This window comes from Chamaea fasciata, unplaced genomic scaffold (genome assembly GCF_029207755.1).
Source record: "Chamaea fasciata isolate MVZ Bird 193981 ecotype frontalis unplaced genomic scaffold, bChaFas1.0.hap1 SCAF_1, whole genome shotgun sequence".
Lineage (NCBI taxonomy): Eukaryota > Metazoa > Chordata > Aves > Passeriformes > Sylviidae > Chamaea > Chamaea fasciata.
In genome coordinates, this window is record NW_027094086.1 from 119,299,768 (window position 1) to 119,326,335 (window position 26,568).

Consider the following 26,568-nt stretch of genomic DNA (forward strand, 5'->3'; position numbering starts at 1 on the left):
GTCTAAATTGACTCTCTAATTTGGATCAACAGCAAATCTGTGAAGCAAAACCCTGAGTCAATTTCATTATTGCCTATTACACTGCCGATCAGAGAACAATCTCAGGGCACAGAAACTGCACTTCTTTTGGATGAAATGGAACAGGATGATGTACATAAAGAAAAACACCTAATGGTTATTCTGTTGTGGGTTTATCCTGGTTGGATGCCAGGTGCCCACCAAAGTCACTCCACCATTCCCCTCCTCAGCTGGACAAGGGGGAGAATATAACAAAAGGCTTGTGGGCTGTGATGAGGACAGGGAGATATCACTTAGCAATTACTGTCATGAGCAAAACCAGACTCAACTAGGGGGGAAAATTAATCTGATTTATTACCAGTCAAATCAGAATACGATAATGAGAAATAAAACCAAGTCTTAACACATCCAAACCCCAACCCCTCTTTTCAGGTTCAACTTCACTCCCAAATTCTCTATCTCCTCTCCTCCAGTAGCATAGCCAGGACGGCGAATGGAGGCTGCCGTCAGTTCATCATACGTTTCTTTGCTGCTCCTTCCTCCTAAGGGGGAGGACTCCTCACTCTCTCCCTCTGCTCCAGTGTGGGGGCCTTCCCATGGGCGACACTCTTCTACAAAGGTCTCCAATACTTATCCTTCCCACAGGCTGTGGTTCTGCATGAAATCTTGCAGTGTAGGATCCCACTCATGGGGTGCAGTCCTTCAGGAACAGACAGCACCAGCACAGGGTCCCTGTGGGGGTCACAGGTCCTGCGGCAATCCTGCTCCTTTGCAGGCTTGCCACAGAGTCAGAGCTTCCTTCAGGCACATTCACCTTCTCAAGCATGAGGTCCTCCACAGGCTGCAGGAGGCAGCCTGTCTCACCAGGGTCTTCACCATGGGCTGCACAGGAATCCCTGCTCCAGCACCTGGAACTTTTGGCCCTCCGTCACTGACCCTGATGTCTACAGTGCTCTTTCTCTCGTGTTCTCACTCTTCTCTTCAGCTGCAATTCCTCTCACAGTCTCCCCCTCTCCCATGCCCTTATTTAATCTGTTATCCCAGAGCTGCTACCATCATGCCCCACAGGCTCAGCCTTGGCCACTGGCAGGTCCATCTTGGAGCCTTGCTGGCACTGGCTCTGTCAGACATTGGCTGGTATTGGCTCTCAGGGGAAGCTTCTCTCAGCTTCTCACAGAAGCCACTCTGCTACCAAAACCTATACAAACACAATACAGGTATCCATAGCACCCAACTAGAACTAAGTCTGAAGTAACCCCACTTTGGTGGACCACAGACAGCACAAATATGAGTTCTTCAGCAATTTCACTCTCCTGTTACAACACACTGCTTGCTAACCACAGTGCTGCCACAGGGCACAGTAAGGCACCACTTCCTCGGAAACGCTACTGTCCCTGCAGAATTCTCAGTCAGCACTGTAGCTTGATAACACATTCACCTAAGGAGTCCTTCAGCAATCATTCCATGTCTCCTCTTCCTCTCCATCACCCTCTACAGCCTAAACAGAGCTACATTACAAACTTTTTTCCTCAACCTCCTTTCCGTTTTTACGAAGCTAAAAGCAACACAGGAGCACAACACTTTTACTGGACTCAAAGTTGTCCTTTTCACACATAGTTAATCTCAGCTCATCATGTGAGACCTCGACAAGCTCAAAAGGTGCAAAACTAGAACAGATCTCATTCTTTTCACCATTTTCTGCATCTACAGAAAACATCATAATCCTCACGCCGCTTAGCCTATACCCTGATGATTTCTTCAACTTCTTCCTTTCTCTTGTCAAATACACACAATGTTCAATATGTTTATTCACATCAGGCCAATTATATCAGTACTGCTTACCTTGTTCGATGAGGAGTGCAAAAAAGCTTTCTTCGCATTTTCCTTCTCAGCTATTAATAGCTGTAATCTGCCAACCTCCTCTTTATAATACGATATCATGTTTTCTTTGTTTGCATCCAAATTCTTAAACGTCTGGATTTCTTTTACTAGTTTGCTGTTTTCTATTTCTGTATTCTTCAAGTGCATCTGCAATGACGCTAAAACATGTCAAACTTCTTCCACGTTAGGAGAACTACTGTTCACCTGTCTATTTATGTGTTCACTAAATTCTAATTTATTCTAACTTGAGGCAGATTAGAACTGGTAAAGAGAAAAATTAAGTATTTTATATTACCACTGCCCTCCAGCCCAAACTTTCTGGCTGGAATTCTTTCAGTATGGTCACCTAAAAACAGCTCCACTCTACAGCCAGAAGTTAAAGCCCTAATTTCTTTCCACATCAAATTACGTTATTCAGGACTCACTCCTCTCTTCATAAATGCTGGACAACTAAGGACAAGCAAAAGAGAACTTGAAGAAAACTAAAGAGGAATTAAACTTCTAGCAGTAACTGCCCACATCATCTAAGCAAACAGGTCTACATCAGGAATATTCATTTTTAATGACAGCAAACTACTTTTAATAACTCTGCCTACAATAATGCAAAATAGCTCCTGCACTCAACTGTTTTTCACTCTGACCAGAACATTTGTGTTATTTACAAAGGGACTCCATGCTTGTAAAAGATGCTTTGAGATTTTATAATCTAGGAACAGAAATAATCTTTTAAACACACTTGATCTAACTAATTTTTAAATACATACAACCTAAGGATTTCATTATTTTAGCATATAAAGTTTTTTCTGCTTTGGGGGAAGGGAGGATGGCAGTGTATTTTATTCTATGTATGAGTGTCTCTCACTACCAGCAAAAGAAATCAGCCATGCTAGTAAAAACCAATGTAACAGAGAACCTAAAAGCTTCTCAGTGTTATACACAAGGCTCAAGAAGAGGAATTTAGAAAACAAAGTCTGGAGAGAGAATTTAAATTACTAAGAAGCATTTTAGTTATGAAAAAGTATGTTAAAGATGATCAGTTACTGGGTGATGCACTGTATAACTAAAGAATTTTCTCACTAGAATCTATTATTTTTTGTTACTGTGTCTGAGCTTTAACAAATTGGTGATTCGTTCTCCTTCTTAGAGACCTTTTTATACCATGGTTGAATTCAGATGCTGTTTTCCTCATTCATTTTTATATGAGAACATCTATAACTATCTTAAAGATATGTTCACAGAAGTTACCCATTTCCGTTTTTCCTTAAAAATTCAATTTACTAGACTTTTCCATAAAACATTATTACCTTTATTTCAAACCGCTTCATTCCAGTGTATACAGGAACAAGTAATGAAGTTACCTTATAAAGTTCTTTTTCATCCTTTTCTGTCTTTAACACACATTCAAGTTGCTCCTTCTCAAGCATCACTTTCTTCAGTTTGTCCTTCAGACTAAAACATTGAAAAATTAATGGTACAGAACTATTAATACAGAAAATCCATACATATAATAAAAAATGTTAGTCTAAAAAAAACCACCTTTGGGGGAAAAAAGTAAAATAAGGAAGGTAAATAACAAAAGAATAAGTACCTGTCTAACTCAGTTTCTTTTGCAATGGCTTTCTGAGTAACAGTCATGATATCTTCCTCAAGCTGGAGAACTTTTGAAGCAGCTTCATCATGCTTCTTCTTCAAATCATTATTTTCCCTTTTAAAAGCTTCTGATGTTTGAATATTATCCTTTTCAAAAAATTGCAAATAGATGTCATTTAAGAATGTGATTCTTCAGAAGTAAGACATGCTATTTGAATTAATGCCAGAATTTGGGCATCAGATTTTTTTCTTCCTTAAAATGTATAACAAGCCCATTTCAAGCATATGTAAACAAATATATATTGAATATTGTTATGCACAGTTCAAATAAAAATAAGAGGTCAATAAGGAGTTTGTTTGGACGCAAGCATTCAGTTACTCAGAGCCTACCAAAGACTTCAGAGTACAGGATAAACACGTTATTTCCTTTTCACAAACAAACCACTGACTGTCCAGCTTAGAAAACAAAGAACTTTTATTTCTCTTTTTACCTGCTTTTACTTAAAAAGAAGAAGAGCTTGCACGTTTCCAGACAGTTACACTACAGAAGCAAGCCACAGTAAAGACAACTGCAGGCAAAAGGAGAAACAATACAAAACAAAATTCTGATACAGAGCTGGTTACTACATGACATTCTCCTAGCTAGAAGATATAGAAGGTCTCACATAGCTCAAGGAGGCTCATGCAACCACTGCGGGATTTGTCTTGGATATCAGAAGCTGAGACGGAGGATGATGACAATACCCAAAACAGATTCTTCTGTCAGAAAACTGACAAATACAAGATGGGAAATAATTTTAAGTACTGCATTATCTAATTATAGTAATGTCCATACTGTTCTAAGGCAGTGGACATCTGAAGGCCATCTCCACCACAGCAAAACAGCCATTTAAAGTCACACTATCTTAAATAAACCTGAAAATGTTTTTTATCAACATAATTATTTTCTCGAAAAAAATAAATAAGCGACACTAAAGTAGAATACATATACTGAGATAATATATCACCTTTTTCTGAAAAAAAAAAAAAATCTCAACTTATTATCAACCATGACAGTGATATGAATCAAAGTGTGAAACAAGGTCAAGACAGACTGACCAACATACTTAACTACAGCATGACTTAGGAGTGCTTGTGTAGATACTGTAGTACAACTTGTCTTCCTGCTCTAGATTTGGAAGATAAAAGCACTACTTCATCTATTACTTTTTAAACAAAGCTCAATGCCCTGAAATAACAAGACTGTACTATTACATCAAGAGAAACACATCAGCCAGACTTTACAAAGAACCCCTACTGGCCAAATTCCAACCTAACAAACTATGTTTTAAGTACAATAAAATATAATGAGGACTGGTTTTAGTCATTAATTGTCAAGATACACTGTTTCCAAGTATAATTAAGCCCCACTTTTACAAGCAACTAAACAGAAGTTTGAGGATTATGATTTTGGGGGGGGGGGGGGGGGGGGCAGTTTGAGGGGTAAGCAGTATTGAATCAAGGAGTGGCAAATGTATCCGATGACTCACTCACTTGTGACACACTAAACCAGCATCTAGATTTTTATTTTTGCCATATATGCTATATAGAAGAACTAATATATTACAACTATTTAAACTCTAAATGGCTGTCTAACATCTTAATACAATAAAGAATTTCAAGGGATCATGAATGTGCCACCTTTTCTTAAAAAAACAGCATTGGAGAAGATAACCCACAACTTTCATGAGGTCTTTATTTCTGAAGAGCTATCAGTTTCTTGCAACCAAAAATATATGTACTTGGTGTAATGAGGGCAGGATATTTTAATTAAAGTCAGTATTCCAAATAAAACTTGCTGTATAACCAGCAGCAACAGCACACTCTATAACTGCTTGTCCTCCCCTAGTGCAGTGGAGACTAATTACTTGCCCCTGTTTTGAAAGCCTAGTATAGTAAAAAGTCTATTTCAATGCATATCTGTGTTTTCTCTAAACACCACTTTGGTATAACTTAAACTGTTGTAACCCAAGTGCCTTCAAAAGAATTTAATCTGATACATTATATATACAAACTGTACAAACAGTTCAAACAGGCTGCCAAAGGTAACATATATTAAAAGGAATTAATAGCCTGAAAAAAATTCTCTCCACAAACAGCATTACAATTGATGCTGCTTTGCTAGTTATTCTAAAGGGACATGGTACTAAAATGTAAAAGTTCCATACTTAACAGATTCTCACCTAATAAAGTTGCTTAGATACAACTAAGGCCTACAGTTTTTAAAGAAGAAGAAAGGATTAATTTTTAGAGACGACTTGTTATTTTACAGAATTCTTTGTAATTCAATTTAGATGCTGCAATCCCTAGTTCCATACATTGATTACAGTGGTTTCAAAGCCTGTAAAATTTAAAATGAGTGCTCTTAGACTATTTTACAGGTAAAGTCAACTGTGTTTAGAAAGAGTCTAAAGGGGAAGAATATAATAAACACGTGAAATAATTGTACAACCCCTCTTACAAAAAAGGTAATTGTTTTCGGTAATCACCGCTTTAATTCATTTATCTTATCCGGTACAGCTACCAATATTATACAATTTTCTTCCACCTTCTTAACAGAGGGGAAAAAAAAAAAGCACAGCAAGAACCGGAATCATTTTAATGAACTGGTTTAAAAACACCCAACAATATTAAGCCTATTTTTAATCCAGTTAAATATGCCTTACCATCTCCTTCCCTAGAGCTGCAACAGCCATAAGGGTGGAAGTGGGAAGTGAACTGCATCACAAGGGTCAAGAGTAAGCAACTAGAAATTACTTTAATTAGCTTTACCACTGCAAAAGAAGTAGCTATCAAAACAAAATATCCTGTATCTACTAGGAGTCTCATTAGTAAAATGAAACAACAACAAAAATTCAGTGAGTTATCAAGTGAATTTCCCTAGAAACAAAATTCCACTTTGAAAATCTTAATGTACCTTCAGATACGGAACAAGAAGAAATATGGGGGTCCCAAAATCTTTACTACTATTCTAAAATGGCAAGAGATTTAAATTTAAGACTGATTATTTTAAAATTAATTTTATTGTAATTCCATGCAACACTGTCCTCATAAAGCTATTATAAGCTCTATCTAGAGGATATGCAAAGATCATGCCTGGGATCATCCTTGAAACACATTTAAAATCCATTTCATAAATAAATTCCTGCTGCAAAAGGACTAATGATCTTTCATTTGAGAATGGAATAGCCATAATGTTTCTAAATTCTCATTTTTATAAGAGAAAATCATGGCAAAAATCCACATATTCAACAACGAAGAACAGCACACTTTTCCTACTTATTTCTTACTTCTAATGGATTTTTACAACAGCAGTAAAACATTGCTGAGCACAGTCTGTTTAATGGAATGGTACAGACATCCCTCCTATGATCAGCACATACAATACATTTTTCAAACATACTGAAGGCAGAGAGAGATCCAGCAGACAGAAGAAAACACTTGAAAAATACAATCTAAGACTATTTCCAGACATGACACCTTGCAGTATGGCAATGGTCAGCATGGTTTTTTATGCTTCATCTTCCCTATCCGTAACATGTAGAACTCCCTACCAACCTTTTCAAAGCCATCCCACACCTAAAGCATTCACTGTTGATTAATACATAGTATCTACAGTCTTTTTTTACTTTTTAGAGAATGCATACACCGTAATGAAGAAGGGTGAAAAGTTAAAAATTAGCTATGCAGCTCATGTGGAAGAGGTCAAATCACTAAATACAAGGCAATCTATTTAAAAACAAAAATGAGGAAAAAAAACCAAAAAGCAAACAAACAACGGCAAAAAAAAAAAAAAAAGGCAGCACCACCTTTCAGCTGGATGTAATTTAATGTCAGAGGAACTATTACACTTGATCTCCTACAGAGAATTTAGGGGTTTTAGATCAATTATCTGCAGGAGCCTTTTCTTATCCCACTGACATCACAGCAGCTCCAACAGAATCATGTGAAACACTTGGCTGACATCATACTCTGTTCAAAGGACCTCTGAACACAACACAGCACCACTGCAGCCAGTGCAAAAATCTGAGTCTGCCCATAACACGTGACATGAAAGTTCTGAAAGGAAACCTCAAGTTGTAATTTTTCTTTCTACAAAAAATTGAAGCATTCAGTAAAGTAAAACAGCAAATCAAGTCCAAATAACTTCAATAACATTAAGCTTTTATCCTCATGACTATGACTTAAAACACTGCAGTCAATTTCAAAAATCTAAGATTTCACAGCAGTAGTACTTTAACATCGTAAAAGTGATCAAAACTGTGATCTAAGCCTCTAAGAGTTCATCTAAGTTACATCAGTCACTCAATTACTGTCATGAAGATTACAAACATGCAAGTTTTTGCAGGAGGCAGCTGAAGCCTTTACACACTCTCTGATTTTGCAGGATGTATTTACATGTCAGAATGTTAATTTCTTAAAACATGCCATAATTTCGCTATAAGCTACTGATTTTACAAAGTCATTTTCATGAATACATAATGTGAATTATAGAATATCTCAAGTTACTACTTAATTTTCCACTGAAATAATTTTCAATTGCCCAGTTTAAGAAATATTCATACACAGAACAGTAAAAAAACATGAAACAGTGTTTTCTCTTCATATGATGTTTACAGTACCCAAGGGTGCTGTAATTGCTGGTACTAACCTGAACAAATTCAGAGTGTTTAATTTGTGTCTAAAATTAAATTAAACTGGGGGGGAGGTTGCTTTTTGGGCTGGGGGGTAGTTTTTTGCTTGCTGTTTGGGTTTTTGCCCTTAGGATGGTTTGTTGTTACTTAATTTTTGGGAGGGTTTTTTCATAAAACAGTGCATTTTCCTGACCATCAGATTTTTCACACATGCAGCACACATGAACAGTATGAACAGAGCCTGGTCTAAAGAGACACTGAAAAAACAATTCATTTACTTACTTATGCACACAGGCTGAACTGGGCACATGTACTGCTTACTCATACCACTGACATATTACACTGAACAAGTGTTTTTTCACTATCTAAGCAGAGAAATTCTCCTTATAAAATGGCATCAAAAGCCAGTTTAAATGAATCCCTGATATTTGAATAAAGTTCTCCAATAAATAAAGCTACTGTGCAGGTAGAACCTGTCAGTAGAATGTGAATTTATGTGGATGCCTTATTAAAATTCCCCATAAGATAGATGAAAAAGCCCACTTCTAAGAAGTCAAATAGTAAACTAAATTTACAAAAAGTATGAAAGAACAAGTTTATCAAGTCAGTAAATTTACTTTTGCCTCAATTTATGCCAGCATCATAACAGAAACACTATTCAAATGTTCACAAGATCAACGGATGAACAGGCAGTCTTCAACTCCATTGCTTCTGACTCAAGCTAAACACAGAAACTACTGCCAGAGAATAAGACTTGTCACCACTTGTCACATTAAAAAATCAGTCCAGAAGTGCCCTCTCCCCACTAGAGGGAGACCAATGACTACAAAAGCATCTTCTGCAAGCTCTGCTCTCTACAAAAGCGCAAAACCGAGTGTTCACAAAACGGAATGGTTGCAGAGTATCAAAGAAATGACCAGTGAAAGACACACAATGACTACAACATGCTTCTCTTCTTCAGCACAGTAAAATTGATCCTTAAAACAGTAGGCAAGTGCACTGCTGCCACAGATCTTACACACAGTTTAAGCATACACAAAACTGGGAACACAAAGACCAAAAAGCAAGCACTCTTATTATGTACAAAGCTATACACAGTTTATATTCATAAGGTCTAAGACAGAAATGTTTGTATTATTGTTTTCTAAATAAAAACATATTAAGATTTTGTTCCATTTTTTTAAGTTAGTTTCCCTCAATTTTTAAAAACAAAATATGTTCAGCTAAAAGCAGGATAATAATGTTATTCAACACACTGATTATGTACCAGTTTACAGAAGTAAAACCATGGGAAAAGTTGAAATATTAAAAGCAACCTGAACCATTTCTGGCAACCATGCATAATGTGCCATCTTCTTAAGCAAAATAATAGAGCGTAGCTACATCATTATTTTAACAGTGTTACACTGCTAGAGTTGCAAGGTGTATATATAGCCTGATCCTAAACAGAAATATGCTACCAGAGAACATCACCCTAGCAAAAACAGATTAACTCTGAAACACTAACAGAAGGTTGTAAGCAAAAGATGTGACATTTCTGAAACATTTCCAGTAAGTTTGCATTGACTCTGAATTCCCACACAGAGTAGTAACAGATTAAGTTAAGTCTTCACACTCAGTAAGGACTATTTTAATGTCATCTGGGGGGAAAAAAAAGTACGAATGGTTTAACTGACATGAAAACTGCTGCAAAGGAATACTATGTTTTCCTCTAACTGAAAACATGGCAAGCCCTTTTCAAAAGGCTAAAAGAGGGCTGCAGGAAATTCTCATGCTCGGGGTAGGAAAAGGCAAGGCTATTTACATCCTTTCTAAACTGATGTTGTCAGTACAACTATATACTGCATTAAGCAGGCCTTGGATAAGAGGAAGAAGATCAACCTAAAAGAAATAAAGACTGAATTTGACCTCATCTTACAGTAAGTACCTCAAGCTTTGGCAAGGTGCGGTTATTAACACAACTTAGTGGTAATAAACCGTATGTACACACTAAAAAAGTGGGGCTGGAGAGCATGTTCCCTGTGAGTGCAAACACTGACTAATGCTGAGCTGTGTGTCTTGCAGATTTTTTTTTTTTTCTGTGATGGTGACAATTACAACAAGAAAAAATACTGCCTGCACAATCATTGATGTGTTGAATATAAATCATTTTCTATTAATGTGATAAAGCACTAAAATATTTAACCAAATCTAAAAAAACAAAAGCCTTTAGGGACAAGTAGTGACTTAGAGTGCAATAAGGTGTTACAAGAAGATATGTTTCAAGAACTCTAATAGCACATTATGACTTTATGTCTTGAATGCATTCATTCCTCCTGCCTTTAGTAGGAAATGACATGGCTACCTTGTAAGAAGGCAACACAAAACTGTTTATCTCCTGAACAGCAAGGGCACCTTAGCAAACCAAAGTCTGCTGTAGCCATTAATTTCAAGTGCCACAAACACATGAACTTTCCTACTAGTACAACTCATAAAATGGGAATCTTTTCAATATGTACAGAGCCCAATAGTCAAGCTTCATGGAGCACTGATTGTATTACACCTGAATAGATTGTTTAGTATGCCATGTTCTTAAAAGATTGATTGCACTTACTTTTAGCTTCTCCCTTCCTAATATTTTCCCCAACCACTTACAAAATACCCCAACCTGGCAAAAAGTAGACAGAAAAGACACCAGTTCCACTGCCTAAAATTCTGTAGGTGTGAAAAGAGGTCATTTAATCAGGAGTAGGAGGGAAGCACTAATTGGGATTAGCTGTAGCATTGTCATGTCTACAGCAGAAGCATTTCTCCATGATCCAAACTACTTCTGAGCTATTTCTGAAAGTAAAATACTGACAAAAATCAACACCTAAAAGAAGAAAGTAGTCTAAAGGCATATTAATAAACACGAATAAAAAGGAGATTTTAAGAGAACTGTTTTTTAAGGAAGCATTTTCATATTAGGAACTTGGAGCTTTCCCATCTTCTATCTGTTATGCTGCACCACAATAAAGTAACTAATGTACTACAACCCCAACCACATCATCCACATTCTGTACAACTACAAAAATACAACATAGCTTAACAATGGATTTGATCAAGAGACGAAACACATGAGCTAAGATACCCGTATTATTTTCTCTGAAGAACCTAAGTAAGATTTTTAGAAATTAGGCAGATCGACAAGTATTATGCATTTAGGGGTTCATAACTCCAGGGCTCCCTTATCACAATACAAATGTAATAAGTAAATATTAGCTGCCAATACACTGGCAGCATAAAGAGCTCTGCACTCAATTAGGATCAAATACACGTGTCTGTACAAGCACATCCACTTCTTTGGCACATGCAATTACTGCTTTTTAAACACAGTATTTAGTACTACTGTGGGTTTTTTGAGAGCTTTTTGCACAAGCAGAAATATATTGAGCAGTTCCTAATAGAAGCACTTGCAAAAACAAACAAAAAAGTATGCTCTTAAGAGACTGCACATAGGTTCAATTTAACTTAGCTATATTTTTAACAGAAATAAATTTCTATCAATTATAGCTGCCTTCAACTACAAAGGCAATGACATCTCATATATACAATATTTTCTTATATGGGCTATTTTGTTTTATTAATTGTTGTTCATTAGATTAATATGGAAGTATATTGGAAGATGTTTTAAGTGGAATTCCAAATAGTCAAATCTTTACCTAAGTTAAAGATTTTCTAAAATACCATTTTTTAATTAATCACTTTCACTTTTTACCTATTTATGTATGAAAAATTTGTAGAGCATAATTAAAAATTCACATGCATATGAAAAAAGAGAACTAGAAAAAAAGGAAGAAAATAAAAAGCCCCCATAATACATGGTTAAAACAACTACTCAAAAGGTAAAAATCCCATAAGCCAAGCCAAAACAAACTGGCTCACACTAAGCACCTGTGAAGATTCTGTTGTTACAAAAAATAAAAATACATTCTGATTACTTATCACTTTAAAGATTATACCCTGTAGTCTTATATAAAAAACATCCAAGTTAATGCATTACTTAGGCTTATTGCCAATAACAACAATTCACATCACACAAAGTGCACTAGATTATCAGGGGGCTGTATTCAGAATCTGTTTTGCAAGATCTGTGTTAGTGGTCAGCTGGGGAGGGGGTGTTTTCTGGGGTTGTTTTGTTTGGATTTTTGGGTTTGGCTGATGCTTTGTTTTTTAAACAAGCCACAAGAAAAATAAAACCCAGGTACTGAAATCCAACTGAGTGCTGTGTCACTGCTGCTCAGGAATCTTTAAATCAATGTATTAATGTACTGCATGAATTCCCAGCAAACATAAATTATACAATCCTGCGATCCACTGCTGTATTTCACTTCCTGGGGTGTGGAGGAAAGGAGAGAAAGTCATCTTCAAGACAGGAGAGTCACATATAAAGCATCACTTATTAATATTTCTGATGATTAAAAAGTTAACTTTCTGTACCTGATTTAGTAGATGTAGTACATGTCCACTTAATTTTCAGGAATAACACTCAATTTATATTCTGCTTATATACATTAAAAATGAACACTTTTTCAACTCAGCATATTAAGTTTCTTTTTTTTAAAAAGTGAAAAACAGACGACAGGACATAGAAGATGTAAAATAAGACAGCGTTAAAATCTTAGAGGCTAAAAAATAGCCTAAGTTAGGAAACTTCCATCGTATTTTAGCCAAGTGAAGAGCTCAACCAGCTTCAGATCAGACATCTATTTGTATCTAAATACAAGTGAGAAGTTTGTCACACTGTGTTCTCTCTTCATGAAATTGCAAGGCCAAGGCAGAACAACAATTGCAGAGAAAAAAAGAGACAGAAAAAAAACCCACAAATCCAAGCATTCATGAAATTAAACTCTATTTGCTAAATTCTGGTATTTTAGAGTCAAAATTACTTTGGATTAGAGAAGTTCACTGCAAAATGGGAGAAAGTATTGAGTCATCTTTGTTCCTATACAGTCCAACTATATCCTTGCACGACAGCAGTCAAAATCCCATTTCAGGAATTGTTCTAAAATGGAATGGTAAAGCTAACATGGGTTGGAACTGACAGTTTGCTTTCAAATATTCTTTTTTAAATAAGAGCCTCAAGTGACAATGAAAAGCAACAATGTAGCTCATTCAGATTTATCCACCAAACTTAAGATCTGCAAATCCATGAAATGTGAATTTCTATTCTCTCATTGATTTAAGCTAGTTCTCCCATGCACATTAAATAAAAATTATTCTTTAATAGAAAAAACCTTTCTAAACAACATCTTATCCTTTCTTTTTTCCTTAGCCAACACTCTAGTCCATTCCATCTGCTGTTCAAAAGCTTATTAAAAAGCACTAATGTTTTCAAGTTCTCTCAACAAATTCCTATTAAAAGTGTATGACACAGGACTGTTGACATGTACACACTAGTACCTAGAAATAGTCTATTAACTGCTGTCCACAGCTAAATTATATAGGTTTCATTACTTCAAATTTGTCCATGTCACCACCTCCCTCCCATATGTTTTTAATCTTCTCCTAAAAGTTGGGTTTTTTAAAAAGCAGCAGCTTAAAAATAGATTAGGTCGAACTTTTTGGTATCCTTTTTATAGTATTAGATTTCCTCCCTACCACATACAGAATTCCAAATTAAGCTGGCTTTGGTTTAGGCTACATTTACATTTTCACTATTAATTAACACTTTAAAAAGATTTTTAAGTTTATGCTTCTTTTCCCTTTGAATTGTGAAACCTTTTAAGAGAAGTCAGTTACTAGTTACTTTTCACTCTTTACATACCTTGGCAGAAGCATTCTCTTTTGATCTTTGATTTTCATACCAGAACTTTTACCATTTGCAAGAGCCTGTGTTCTATGCAGTTATTCCCTAAGGAGGGCTTTTTTTGAAAAGGTTTCCTCCATTTTAAATTAATGTAAGCAAACTTTGTATTATCAACTACTTTCCACTATGAATTTCACAGTTAATTATCAAACATCTGGTAACAGTTGTCATCGATTATCTTACCAAGCCTGGTACCAAAAGGTTTAAATATTTTAGCCATTTTACGACATAAAAGGAATAGTGGCAGGAGGTTAACAGGAACTGACCTATGCTAGTGTAAACGTCTATCTAACTGCTGTGGGATTTTGACAGCTGATGTTCACACAGTCTGACTGCTTCTTGAAAAAGCTCTAATACAGACATTATGAGTCAGCTTTAATCAGTTAAACAACTAACCTTTTGCTCTGTTTGCAGTTGTTCACATCTCTGCTTTTCATGGTTAAGTTCTTTTTCCAGTTGTTCAACTTGATCTCTGAGTTGTGTTGCTTCCTTTTCCAGAACAGAAGTTACCTTTAATAGCTCTTCTTTTTCTTTTATTATTTTTTCAATTTTAAACTGAAAAAAAAAAAAAATAAAAAAAAGAAAAGAATGGGATTTGGTAATTTTTCCCCCCTTCATTCTAATCTAACAAGTGGATAACTAATTACTCCAGTGTTTGAGCAGAAGGACAAATCGTGTGTTCCTTGGTTAGGTTACTACAATTTCCCCCTTATTTTCAAATTTCTGAAGTTTAACTGCTTTTAGTGCATAGTACCAGACTGCCATTAGATAGCGTATTTGCAGTGTCCTGATTTACCCTCAAGTTTTGCTTCTTTAAATGAAGTGCCTTTAACTGTTCCCAAGTGACAGCAACTGTGGACGAGCTAATTCTGATGATGGCAGCTCCGTGAAAAAATGACAGCTGACTGCAGAGACACACATTCTCTCGAAAGCAGTATTTGAGGAATTTGAGAAAAATGAATGTGCACATACACTGCACACCCCACCTGAAAAGTAAGCCCTGGAACATGAACTGTGCCCTTTCAATACTTAAGGGAGCTTATAAAAAAGACAGGCAGACTATTCAGTAGGGCCTGCAGTAACAAGGGGCGAAGGTTTTAAACTAAAAAATGACAGATTGAGCCTAGATATAAGGCAGAAACTTTTATGATGAAGGTGGTGAAACACTAGAAAGGGCTGCCCAGAGAGGTAGATGCAACATCCTTGAGAACACTGAAGGTCAGGCTGGATGGGGCTGTGAGCAACCTCATCTAGTTGAAGATGTCCCTGCTCACTCTGCAGGGGGTTGGAGTAGATGACATTATATGGTTCCTTCCAACCCAAACCATCCTACAGTACTACAAATGAAGATCATAAAAAATACTTGAAAACTTCATTAATTTTAGTGCTATGAGTACATATCTGAAAAGCAAAAATATCCCAGATGTATCTCTGTACTAACTCTTATCCCTAAAGTTTGAAAACTGTGAATCAAATACATGCACGTACGTGCCTAGATGCAACCGAAAACTGGATACAATGTCTGATGGCAAGGTAAGGGAACTGCATTGAGCAATTTTCCAAGAAGAAACTTCAACAAAAGTTAGTTTAGGCATCTTTTATCATTTGTTTGGGTTTAAATAGTGTTCAGCCTACAGACAGCAACAAGCAAAATGTAAAACACCTTGACTTTGGATATAAGCACACAAGTCTACCCACACCTCTCCAGCAAAGAACACAACACATAGAAAACTCCTTAAAATAAAACAAGAGCTACTCTAATATACTTAGGCACCTGCAATTATTCAGCTCAGTCTCCAGGGCTCTTAACTTGGGCAAAAATAAAAGTATCCTGGTTCCATAACTCTTTTTCCTTACAAGAGGCACCATTTCACACAAAGAGTATCTTCCTCCCCCTCCAGTTAGTTGGTGACTACAGATATGAGAGACAGGCAATATCCACTCCTGTGTTTCCCAATCCATGCTTAGTGCTATACATTTTTAAATCTTAATTTGTTTAACGTGTTCTAACCTCAACCAAATACTACAGAATGAGCCAGAAATAGACGCATTACACAGACACATGCAGGTCTTTTCCTACTAGTTTTTCCTTCAGTACCTGTGATTGTCTGTATATAGTATTAATAAAATAGCATTTTAAGAATTTTTGTGTCAAACCTCAAGAAGTCCAGCTTTTGTGGTCACCACTAACATATCAGAGTTTCCTTCATCTTCCATAGTGAGCAATTCTTCAACAGGAGAAGAGGTACGAAACTGGAAAGGCGTGCTTGCTCCACGGATTTCTCCTTTGTAAGTCACGTAACAGAACTGATAAAATTCTCCATCATCATTTGGGAGATAATATCCTATCAAAATAAATTCATATTTGAAGAAATATTCTATACAAGCTTACAAGTCTCCATCTGCAGACAGATTACCACATCATGTTTGACTCACAGATTTCATGCTCATTGCCTCCATAAGGCATAAATATAGCACCAAAACAGCAGAAAGAAAAAGTCATCCTATTTAGTAACCTTCATCCCCTAGCAATTTCTACGAGTATTTAAGACAAAGATTAAACAATGTTAGGCAATAGCTGCTATATGTACACATCACCTCACATACACTACTAGCTGCTGTTTATACATTTATGAAATAGAATCATTAGCAAACAGATGCCATGAAGTTGCATCATGACCACATTACTGTGTGACTGCTGTACAGTCACACATCAGAGAGGAAGTCATTTTTAGGCCTTGAAATACCTACACAACCAAATATAACAAAAAAAGACAAAATAATATGCAAGACACCTGCAACTTCATCAGGTACCATTTGTACATAGCGTTTTGTTGTTGTTGTTTTGGGGGGGAGGGGTCTGTGGGACAAACATCTTTTTTTTCTGTTTTTCAATGCCAAAACACAGAAATGCCCTGAATGAATGACACCAGCTGAAAGAGAAGAGCCTGGAGTTTAACAAAAAGCTTATTTTTTAAAATTGAAACAAATTTTTCTAGACTTAACAAGGTAAGAACAAATCCTCTTCCTTGAAGCTATGCAATGGTACATGGTGCAAGCAGATTATTTGAGAATTTGTGTGACTATCCAACTGAACTGTTGCCCACTAAAGCTTCAAGCCTCTTGCATGACCCAGATTCATACAGTAGGATTTATGAATGTGAAACAATCATTTCGAAAACTACTGACATTTTTACTTTTATTAGTATAGTCGAGACCTATGCCTTACCCAATGGTAATGGTAAGAAAACCAGCCAGTTTCATTCATAATACTTCTTTTCAGATACTGTAGCCGGCCTGAGGGTGATACTAACATAATAAACCCTTACTCAGCCTTTGGTCCAGCAGGTGATGTCACCCATTTCAGTTCTTATTTCACCACATTTCAACCTTCTCCCTTTCTAATTTAACCATTAACTTTCCACCCACTTTTATTCCAGATTCCTGCAAGTCTTTTCCCAGTACTCTTAGCTACCTTTCCTAGAAATAGTAAAACATTACATTTGCTGTATAGACAGCACTTGTATCAAGAAACTTCATGTTTCCATTAGTCTTTTACTTTATTAACAGTCGCTCAGGGAATAGTATCTGAAACACAAAACATCAGGATTCATGCTTTTGGGCCTGGCTACACTTTCCTATGTAGCACTGTAGTTCAGTATACCTGATTCAGTGCTTAAGTAAGATGAAACTATGCAGAAATAAATGTAGAACAACCTACATTGCTGCTTCAGCACATTTTAATATTGGTTCAGACAACCTGATTTTAAAACTAATGAAAGTACTTTTTCTTGTGTCTAACATATACTGGAGAAACAGATTTCTGGTTGTTTTCTTCCAGTATACCTACTTGATCATAAAAAAAACCCCAACCACATTTAACATGCTGCACAGCATCTACTATTTAGCTCAGATAATTAAGCTCCTGTAAGCTCTACTGATCTCATCTCAGCAGCATTAAAATATCTTGCCAAACACAACCGGGAGACTGTTTGAATGGAGATGCAATCTGGCAGCTCTATAAAAGTGGAGGTCTGTCAGGATGGAATGTAACAGATGGGTCAGAGATACTTGTTCTCTTCATGTGTGGTTAAATTTCTACAAAGAACTGAAAATGGCATGAAGAGTTATACTCTTCTAGACCACTTTTCATTTCAGTCCAACCCAATTTCATTCATTCAGTGAACTATGTTACCCGTAAAAAAACCCTACTGATTTCCTTCCAGTTTCTACAGAGCACGCACACTTTTCAATCAACTTCAAAGTTATAAAATGGTTATCAGGTTATCAGACCATGTGGATATGATCATCACTGAAAGCACCAGAATAAAAAAAGAGAAAGAACTGAACTCAAAGCTATCACTGCTTGCAGCTTTAATAAGACAGCGACCTAATACAGTCATCATGGCAAGACTCATATTATTTAATTTTTTAATATGTTCTAAGCAATAAACACACACATGAACAAAGACTAAGGCCAAGTTTGGGAAGTAAAAAAAAAAATGCTAAGATTGTACATAAAATTCTGTTTGTAAGCAGAAAATCATTAATTTAGTGGAGGTGCTCTTTTTACGTTAAATTTTGAATGTGTGTAGATTTTTTGACATTTGTCGTGTCCTGTGGCAACAAGCTCTGCATGTTGAATGTATTATAAACATGCCATCTCTACCTCTATTTTGAACTTGTCACTTGGTAGCTTATATCAGTGGTTCCTATTTATTTGGATATATAGAACGGTTAATCCACCCATCCCATGGGTACCTGATTTTAGAGACATCAGCCACTTCACACTATTTCCTTTCCCCAGCCTGAAAAACCTGGCAGAAGGAAGTCTGGAAGGTCACTTTGTCAGACTTCCCACTCAATAGACTGTTGTCAGCACCTGAGATTACTGTGGCTGTCTCTAAACAACTGTATGGAATTTGCATCCTTCCAAACCAGGATACCTGTTCAAGAGCTCCATTTCCCCCACAAGGTAAAAATGCTACTCCTAATGTCAGACATAAACCTCCCACATCATAACCCACAGCCAATGTCCCTTTTTCTATTTAAGAAGTGTGGCTCTCATCTTCGTAACTCCACACCTTTACAGAGAAGCTATTCTTAATTTTGATCTCCTTTGTTGCACTTTACTAGACCTGTTTTGAGACTGCCATGGGGAGAGAGAGGATATGACCCGCACACAGTGTTGAAAATTATAGTTACAGATACTGTAATTTGAAAATTATAGTCATACATACTATAGACTTGTACAGTGGTGTAACATTTTCTGGTTCGTTCCTTATTCTTAAGAGCTTCGACATTTCCATCAATTCCTTGCAACAAAAGGTCCCATGCAACTCAATGACTACTCTGAACCTTCATGAAACCATCATCTATGCTATTTATTCTTTAACAAGAATCACATCAATCATGTTTAAAGTCCAGAGACTAAAGACTATGTACAGACAAATTGTACTAAGAGAGGTCAAGATTAAAAAAGCCTTCTGATGATTAAACGAAGTCACTTCTTTTATTTTAGTAGTTTCCAGCAGAGCTTCTCTATCAGTCATGAATATCTGCCATTACCATGTAAAAAACATACTAAGTCACATACTTTTCCCTACCATTTTCCTTGACATCTAAAATAAGACTAAACTTCCCACAGTGAAATGTTGAAAATTCTCCTCCAATTTATCTTTTTTAAACTCTAGAACTGTTATACAATGCTCAGCACTTAAATGAACAGAAAAGTATTTAAAAAGCTGAGTAGGCTGGAAAATATAGATAGATACTGCCTTATACTCACCTTGAAAAGTCAGCACACAGTTAACAGTTGCTCCTTCCACATAATTTTCTGGCATAGGTGACCAAAGAAACGTATAATAATCTCTTGCAGTACTCCAACCAACCTAAAATTGAATAACCACAACAAAAAAGAAAAAAAAAAAAAAAACAGAAAGAGAAAACATTAAACAGAAGAATTTGATATACACAGTTAAGATATCATTGTCTGGCCTTTACAACATACTGTAATATGCATATTTCTGCTCCAAAATGCAATCAAAAGATACTTAACAATGTTTACAAATCTGGAATATTTTAACAAGCATGTCAAAGATTTAGCATTTATTTTATTAAGCTTGTTACCTAAGGCAGTAAATGGGTCTAAGGCAGTAAAAGGGTCTATATAAAGTAAAACACCAGACAGTTTTCACTGTATGTTAAACTATTCTTCGGTACATTATTTTTTTTTCCTATAAAGATACATTTTTCTATATTGAAAATACAAAAAGATTAATTCTTGATTTTATAGTGAAATTTTCTTAGTGTAGGTTCTGCCAATGTTGACTCTTGTGTTCACAGCCCAACTGGTTCATCAGAAAACAAAAAAGAGGGGGGAAAAAAAAGCTTTCTATGCTACTGATAAGATCACAACTGACACTTGAATTTTTTTGACAGCTTCTGCAATGCAAAAGACCAGCATTTCACCGGAATGCTAATTCTGTCATACGTACATGCTATGTCTGCAAAGGAAAAAAAATAGATCTGCATGAAAACAGAACTTAGCTAAGTTGGCGTTTTCTTTCTGCTAACTTCAATAAACCTCTACTTTCAGAGTTTTCCCAGAAGTGCGATTCTCTACAGTGGTGAGCCACTGGTTGCTGAGAGGAGCTGTGGATGCCCCTCTCTGGAAGTGTTCAAGGTCAGGCTGGATGGAGCTCTGAGCAACCAGGTCTAGTGAGAAGGGCTCCTGCCCTTGGCAGAAGGGTTGAAACTACATCTTCTTTAACATCCCTTCCAACCCAGGCCACTCTATGAGCTCAACAGGCTTGAAATACATGCAACTAAACCAGAAAAAACAACTACTGTAAAGCAATGGGTATTAATGACAGCATAATGGTAAAGGAAAAGAAGAAATATATTTGATTTATGCCACTGATTTTAAAAAAACAAAACAACAACAACAAAAAAAACCACAACACTTTGTCAAATGCTAGGTGCTTATCACTATCTCAGTATACTGTCATGGAAGAATTAAGATATGGAAAGGGAATAAATTGTTTCCCAATTTTTATCAGGTAAAACAGTGTTTCAAGAGGAAGAAGAAGAAAAAAAAAATACCCACACACAAAAAACCACACAACCAAGCAAAGATTAAGTTACCAATCATGATTTTCATTGCTTCAACAGGCAACACTTCCAAACTCCAAGTTTAGAAGTCTTCCTCTATAAAGAATACATTATAGTAGCATATTTTAAAAGCATTAATAGGTAGGGTTTTAAAGAAATTTTCAATAAAAAGAAAAAAGAAAGGAGAATATGTTTAGATAGGCAAAGGCAAAGAGAACATCAGAGGTGAAAGTAATTCAGTGGCAAAGCAGCAATTATATATGTATAGAGGCATACATTTTATGTGTGCACATTAACGCATAGCATTATTTAAAAAATCTGAATAGATTATTCCATAGATATCCATTCATTTTATATTAAGAAGTATGGAAAAATTAATGTTGAAGATAATGGAGCCTTTTTTATACTCTCAAAAACCACATTAACAACAGTGAAACCAGATTAAATTCCCATTTTCAGTCACTTCTGCAAGGCAACACTCACTAAAGAGAAGCAGTGCAGATACTCAACACATCTATTAGAATGGAATCACCTGCCACATCTTAGGCCTATTCTTAGCAAAGAAGATTTCTACGATATCTCCTATCACACAGCCTTTAAAGCTGTCGAAATGAGACTTCCTGGGGTTATTATTCCCACACTGTTAAATATCTCAGAAATAACAAGGAAAACTCTTCCAGTAACTTGAGGGTGGTAAAAGCAATCTTTTCTCAGTAAAAGTTCACAGGAAAAATATTTCGCAAATCTTCACATTAGTCATTGTCTTCAAATCCAACTCAGATGTTACTACCTCTTTTTATTTTCCCTGACTTTTTTACTTCCAAAAAGAGACGCATATACCATTATTTGGTGTCCTAAACTAAAGCACACAGCTTTCTAAATGTAGTTCTTGTTGAGTAAAAAGTCAACATCATCTTTTTCATCTCAGAAAAGAAACTAAATTATCATGTCCAGACCAAATATTGTATAGAACTGAAATAATCTTTTCACCTTAAACTAGTTTTCATTTCTGTTAAAAACCAAAATATGTACACACTGCTTCTGATGCTGTCTTCCTTACTAAAATAACATTGTTCCTTCTGACTATTAACACTGGAAAACGTAGAGAAGAAACAAAATCCAGTGAACATAAATACGAAAATGGTCCCTATATGAGATCAAATCAATTTCTGAGGCAGTTTATTCCTGGAGGTCTATCTTTTTTTTTATTTTTCCTAGATATCACATATTGATTTGTAAATTTGGTGATTTATCCTGAAACCAAAAGTTATTTTTATCAATACTCTACCTGTAACAGTAATCAACTAAAGGATTTTCGAGGTCATTTAAAACTTTAGCCATACTGATAGAAACAAAAAGAATACTTATGTAGAAAACACATACATCTCCTGGTCTGTTTCTCAGCAGGTCCCGTATTTTTAAGTATAACTAATCGGTGGCCTGCTGGTAGAAAGAGAACTGTGACCTATCACGAGCTAAAAAGCAATACCTTGGGAAGTTTACCCCACAAGTATTTCCTGTCATCCATCATCTCTTTCCCCTGGCGAGGCTCCCCGTCTTACACTCTTATGATCATGACAATTCCATTCTTTCTTAATGGGCACACACAAGTGATCAGCAGGTGTGCATTGCCCAACAGCCCTTGTCACTGCACAGAATTTCAGAAAATGAGGGTTTTCCCTGCTACACATTGCACGTGTCAAAATCTGACAATGCAGAGAAGTATGAACAAACATCATCTTCCTCGCAGCTTAATACATTTTAAAAGGGGAAGATGAGTATTCTGCAGCAAAGCAAATTAACTTAGTAACATTTTTCAACATTCTACCTACATAACAATAAATATCATTAAAATCCACGGGGTTATTTCTTACATGGCAGAAACAAAGAGCAAAGCCACATAATGATATGCTGAGAATAAAATAAGAACAAATTTAAGTAATCCATGTTTTAGGTGTACAATGTAAATCCTTAAAATAAAAGAAATCTGGTTTTTTATCAACAGGTTTTAATAAACTTTTACTTTAGTACTTTGCAAATTTTGTCAACATTCTCTTTAATAAGCCTAGTATGGAGTACACAGTGGTTCCAAACTACCATATACATAGTCATAAGCTTCTCTATGGCAACAGATTATACTATCACAGATATAATACTACAGCACACACTGGATGGCTCAGTAATGACTTAAATGTGATCTTTGACACAGATACTTCTTTCAGCTCAGAAAGAAAACCAATATTTGTCTAAAGACAGGGTTAAAACTATATGAATAAAATTTAACACTGCTTAAGGGTTTATTGAGAAACTAAAATTAGTGGCAAAAGCTACAAAGAAAATCAACAAAAAGTGAAAAACATGAAGAGAAGATGGGAATATTCATCAGCAGCCCTACAGTGAGTTTATATGACAAATAAAACACTGTAGCTTTGGATGCAAAACAAACAGCATCCTCAGCAACATCAGGCATATTAGCTTGGAAAAATGGTTTCATTTTTAACGACAGGAATCAGAAAAGCTAGGCTATTTGTCTTACTGGTGATCATACCAACAAAACCTACTAGAAATAATACAGACTATCTTTCAGGTTAGTCTCTGAAAGGGGAGAGGGCTCCAGACTCCCCACAAGAACCCATTCAATGTGAACATCTTACCTGTACTACACGAACAGCAGGAATATGGCTATTTAAATTGTCAGGCCTATAAGAACAAGAGTCTGGCCACTCCAACTGCCAAAGCAGCTGATATGACTAACACTGAGGCCTCTTTTCATGAAAACATAATAGAAAACAAACAAATGCTTGTAAGAAAGATTTGAAAATTTCATTTCTGCATTTGAAATTCAAAACAATGAAAAAAAGCCATTGAGAGAAATTATGCACACTATAAAAATACATTTAAAATAAGCCTTCAGTAACACGGTGTAACTTTTCATTTCCTTCATTTACTAAGCAAGTCCTAAAAAATTATGAAAATTATGAAAACTTATAAAGCTGCAGGCATATTTATTTGCATTAATGATTAGAACTTGACAGCTGTTAAAAGATGTTAACAAGGGGAAAGATGTGAAAACCCACACTTAATTCCTGTTGAAGACTCCCATGAAGTTAACACTTCTATTTTGGTATGAAGAACACATTCTTATGTACCAAAATGTGAAACCAAAGTTGAAAATTAACTTTAAAAATCAGTTGAAAAAACCCAAAAACAAACCCAAACAAACAAATCAAAAAAACTCACAACCAACAAAAAGTCAACTAAAAACATGAAACCAAGTTCCAGTCAAAGTGCTTATGTTGATGCACAGTAGTACTTTCTTACTACCAGGAATCTTAAATAAACGAGAAATTTCTACAGGACACACTGAGAAACTTTCTCTGAGCCAGAAGGAGCCAGGCACAGTTTATTAGTCCAACTTAAAAACCTGGAACGGGCCATGGCAACCATTACAACATCCACATTCAAGCACACAAACACTGCAAATTACAGAAGAACTGTGACACAAAACTTTCTGAAATTCAGAGGAGAAAAATGAAGAATGACCTGTCAAACTACAGTCACTACACTACACTCGTTGTGAAGCCTGAACTCAGATTCACCATCTGATGAGCACAGCAGTCATCTCCATTGACTGACTGTGCTGATACTGTTACTTTTCAAGGAATTCATTGAAAAGTCTGAAAACGTTTTGCTCAGAGTTCAAAGCTTAAAAAACAGAAACATTCTTATTTCTCAGTCAAAAGAACACTTAAGACTTAGATGATGCAACTTCCCTAAAGCAACAGGAAGAAAAAAGTCCAGTTTACAACTGAGTTAGACATAAGGCATCGGCTACTCAACACATTCTCAACATATTCTCTACACTCTGAAATACACTCCACTCTGAAATACATTTTTAAATTAGACAGCTGTGCATAAATGCAAACATTCTTGCTTTCCTTCCACAGGTTAACCAAGAAATTAACAATCCAAAAACCAAATCCTATTTTCACCTTCTCAGACACGTTTTTAAAACAAAACATGACTACAGATCATTTATGCCACAAAAAACGTCATATCCAGATAGGGTTATTATTTACAATGTATAACTGAAATCTCACTTTATTTAATTTTCCCTCCATAAAATGGAAAGCTTTAACAAGCCATTACAGAGTAATCCACTCATCGTATTCCTATCTCCTACTCTGGAGCAAAAAGACTTATACGACTGAAAAGTGTTTATGATGTCCTAAATTGAAATAAACCAACTCAGCAGTCACAGCAGAAATGCTGAAGTCTGGTAAGAGTCCAGCACCAAGTACTTTGCAATTTGGCTGGGCCAGTAGGGACAACTCAGCTGTCCCATAATACTCACACTAGACAGGTTTTCCTTCTACTAACAAATAGACATGTAAAAATAGACATCACAAAAGCTTTTTCTTCTTCTATGCTGCCCCACAGATATATGCTCCTTTTTGAATGCAATGTCACATCACACAGTGAGATTAGCTTTCCCATATTTACATTTCATCCAGTACATTTCAACAGAATAGCTTGAAGAAAATTTGCCAAGCAGAAAAATAAATGGGGGGATGAGGGAGGGAGCATAAATAGGGAGTGCTTGTCTGTATAGCAATAATGAGTTATCCAATATCTACCTGAGGGAAAAAATCATCATTTTATTTCACTGAATCTCCTACAACTCTCATCTGTTTCATCTAACACAGAACGTAAGCTCTTCTAAGGCGAAAGCTCTACTTACAACTCCACAGTGTTTTCAGTGCAAAAATTATTTCCAACTTTGTTTTCCTTTCTTGAGTTTCAGATGAACATGGAAAATAAAATTTTTTTGATTTTCCATTTTGTTAAATTTCTTTCCTTTTATAATCACTTGGTAAAGTCAGTCAATTCAATCTGGAGACAGAGTGCCTCTAAGAAAGACCATCAGCATGGGAGACTCACTTGGCATTTTGTTCCCTGGCCTCAGAAAGCTGTTACACAGCTGAAAGAACGGCAGTGTTCATTCTGCTGCATTAACAGTGCCTGACCCATCTACACAACATCAACAAGCCAAAGAAGCAAACCCAGGAAAACACTTGTTTAGCTGAACCAACTTGGGCATAACCAGTGAGCCTTTACTGTAGATACCTCATTACAATCCAACGTTTAAAAAAAAAAAAAAAAAAAAAAAAAAAAACCACGCAAAAAACCTGACCACAAAATTTATCAGAGTAAATGTTACGCCCTTTTCTAATTTGAAAGGTAAATTAAATAGCTGAGAAAGAAATTTGGTAAAGCACCCTAAGTACTGCAAGAAGACAATGTGCTACCTCTGAAAGAAGCAAAATTACAGACAGAAGATAAAGTTCTGGATGTATGTTACACAGTTTAATTATTACTGACAACAGTAAATTAGCAGCCTTTCCATGTTTCACATGGTAAGACACCAACTTTGCCCCAAACCACAGATAGCACATAGGGGTTTAA

At 36.0% G+C, this 26,568-nt stretch overlaps 1 protein-coding gene across 3 annotated transcripts in view; it reads right to left on the reverse strand.

Moving 5' to 3' along the window:
• Positions 1–26,568, reverse strand: part of TAX1BP1 (Tax1 binding protein 1) — a 56,192-nt gene that overhangs the window by 20,006 nt on the left and 9,618 nt on the right. For 2 of the 3 annotated variants that reach the window (XM_066195204.1, XM_066195187.1), the window contains exons 3-8: positions 19,778–19,880; positions 16,147–16,334; positions 14,386–14,544; positions 3,488–3,636; positions 3,258–3,348; positions 1,861–2,046 (exon numbers count right to left, since the gene is read on the reverse strand). In XM_066195204.1, coding sequence (XP_066051301.1) covers positions 1,861–2,046; positions 3,258–3,348; positions 3,488–3,636; positions 14,386–14,544; positions 16,147–16,334; positions 19,778–19,880 — 876 coding nt within the window. The remainder of the gene's footprint in view (positions 1–1,860; positions 2,047–3,257; positions 3,349–3,487; positions 3,637–14,385; positions 14,545–16,146; positions 16,335–19,777; positions 19,881–26,568) is intronic. The other variant, XM_066195196.1, reaches the window with a different exon arrangement.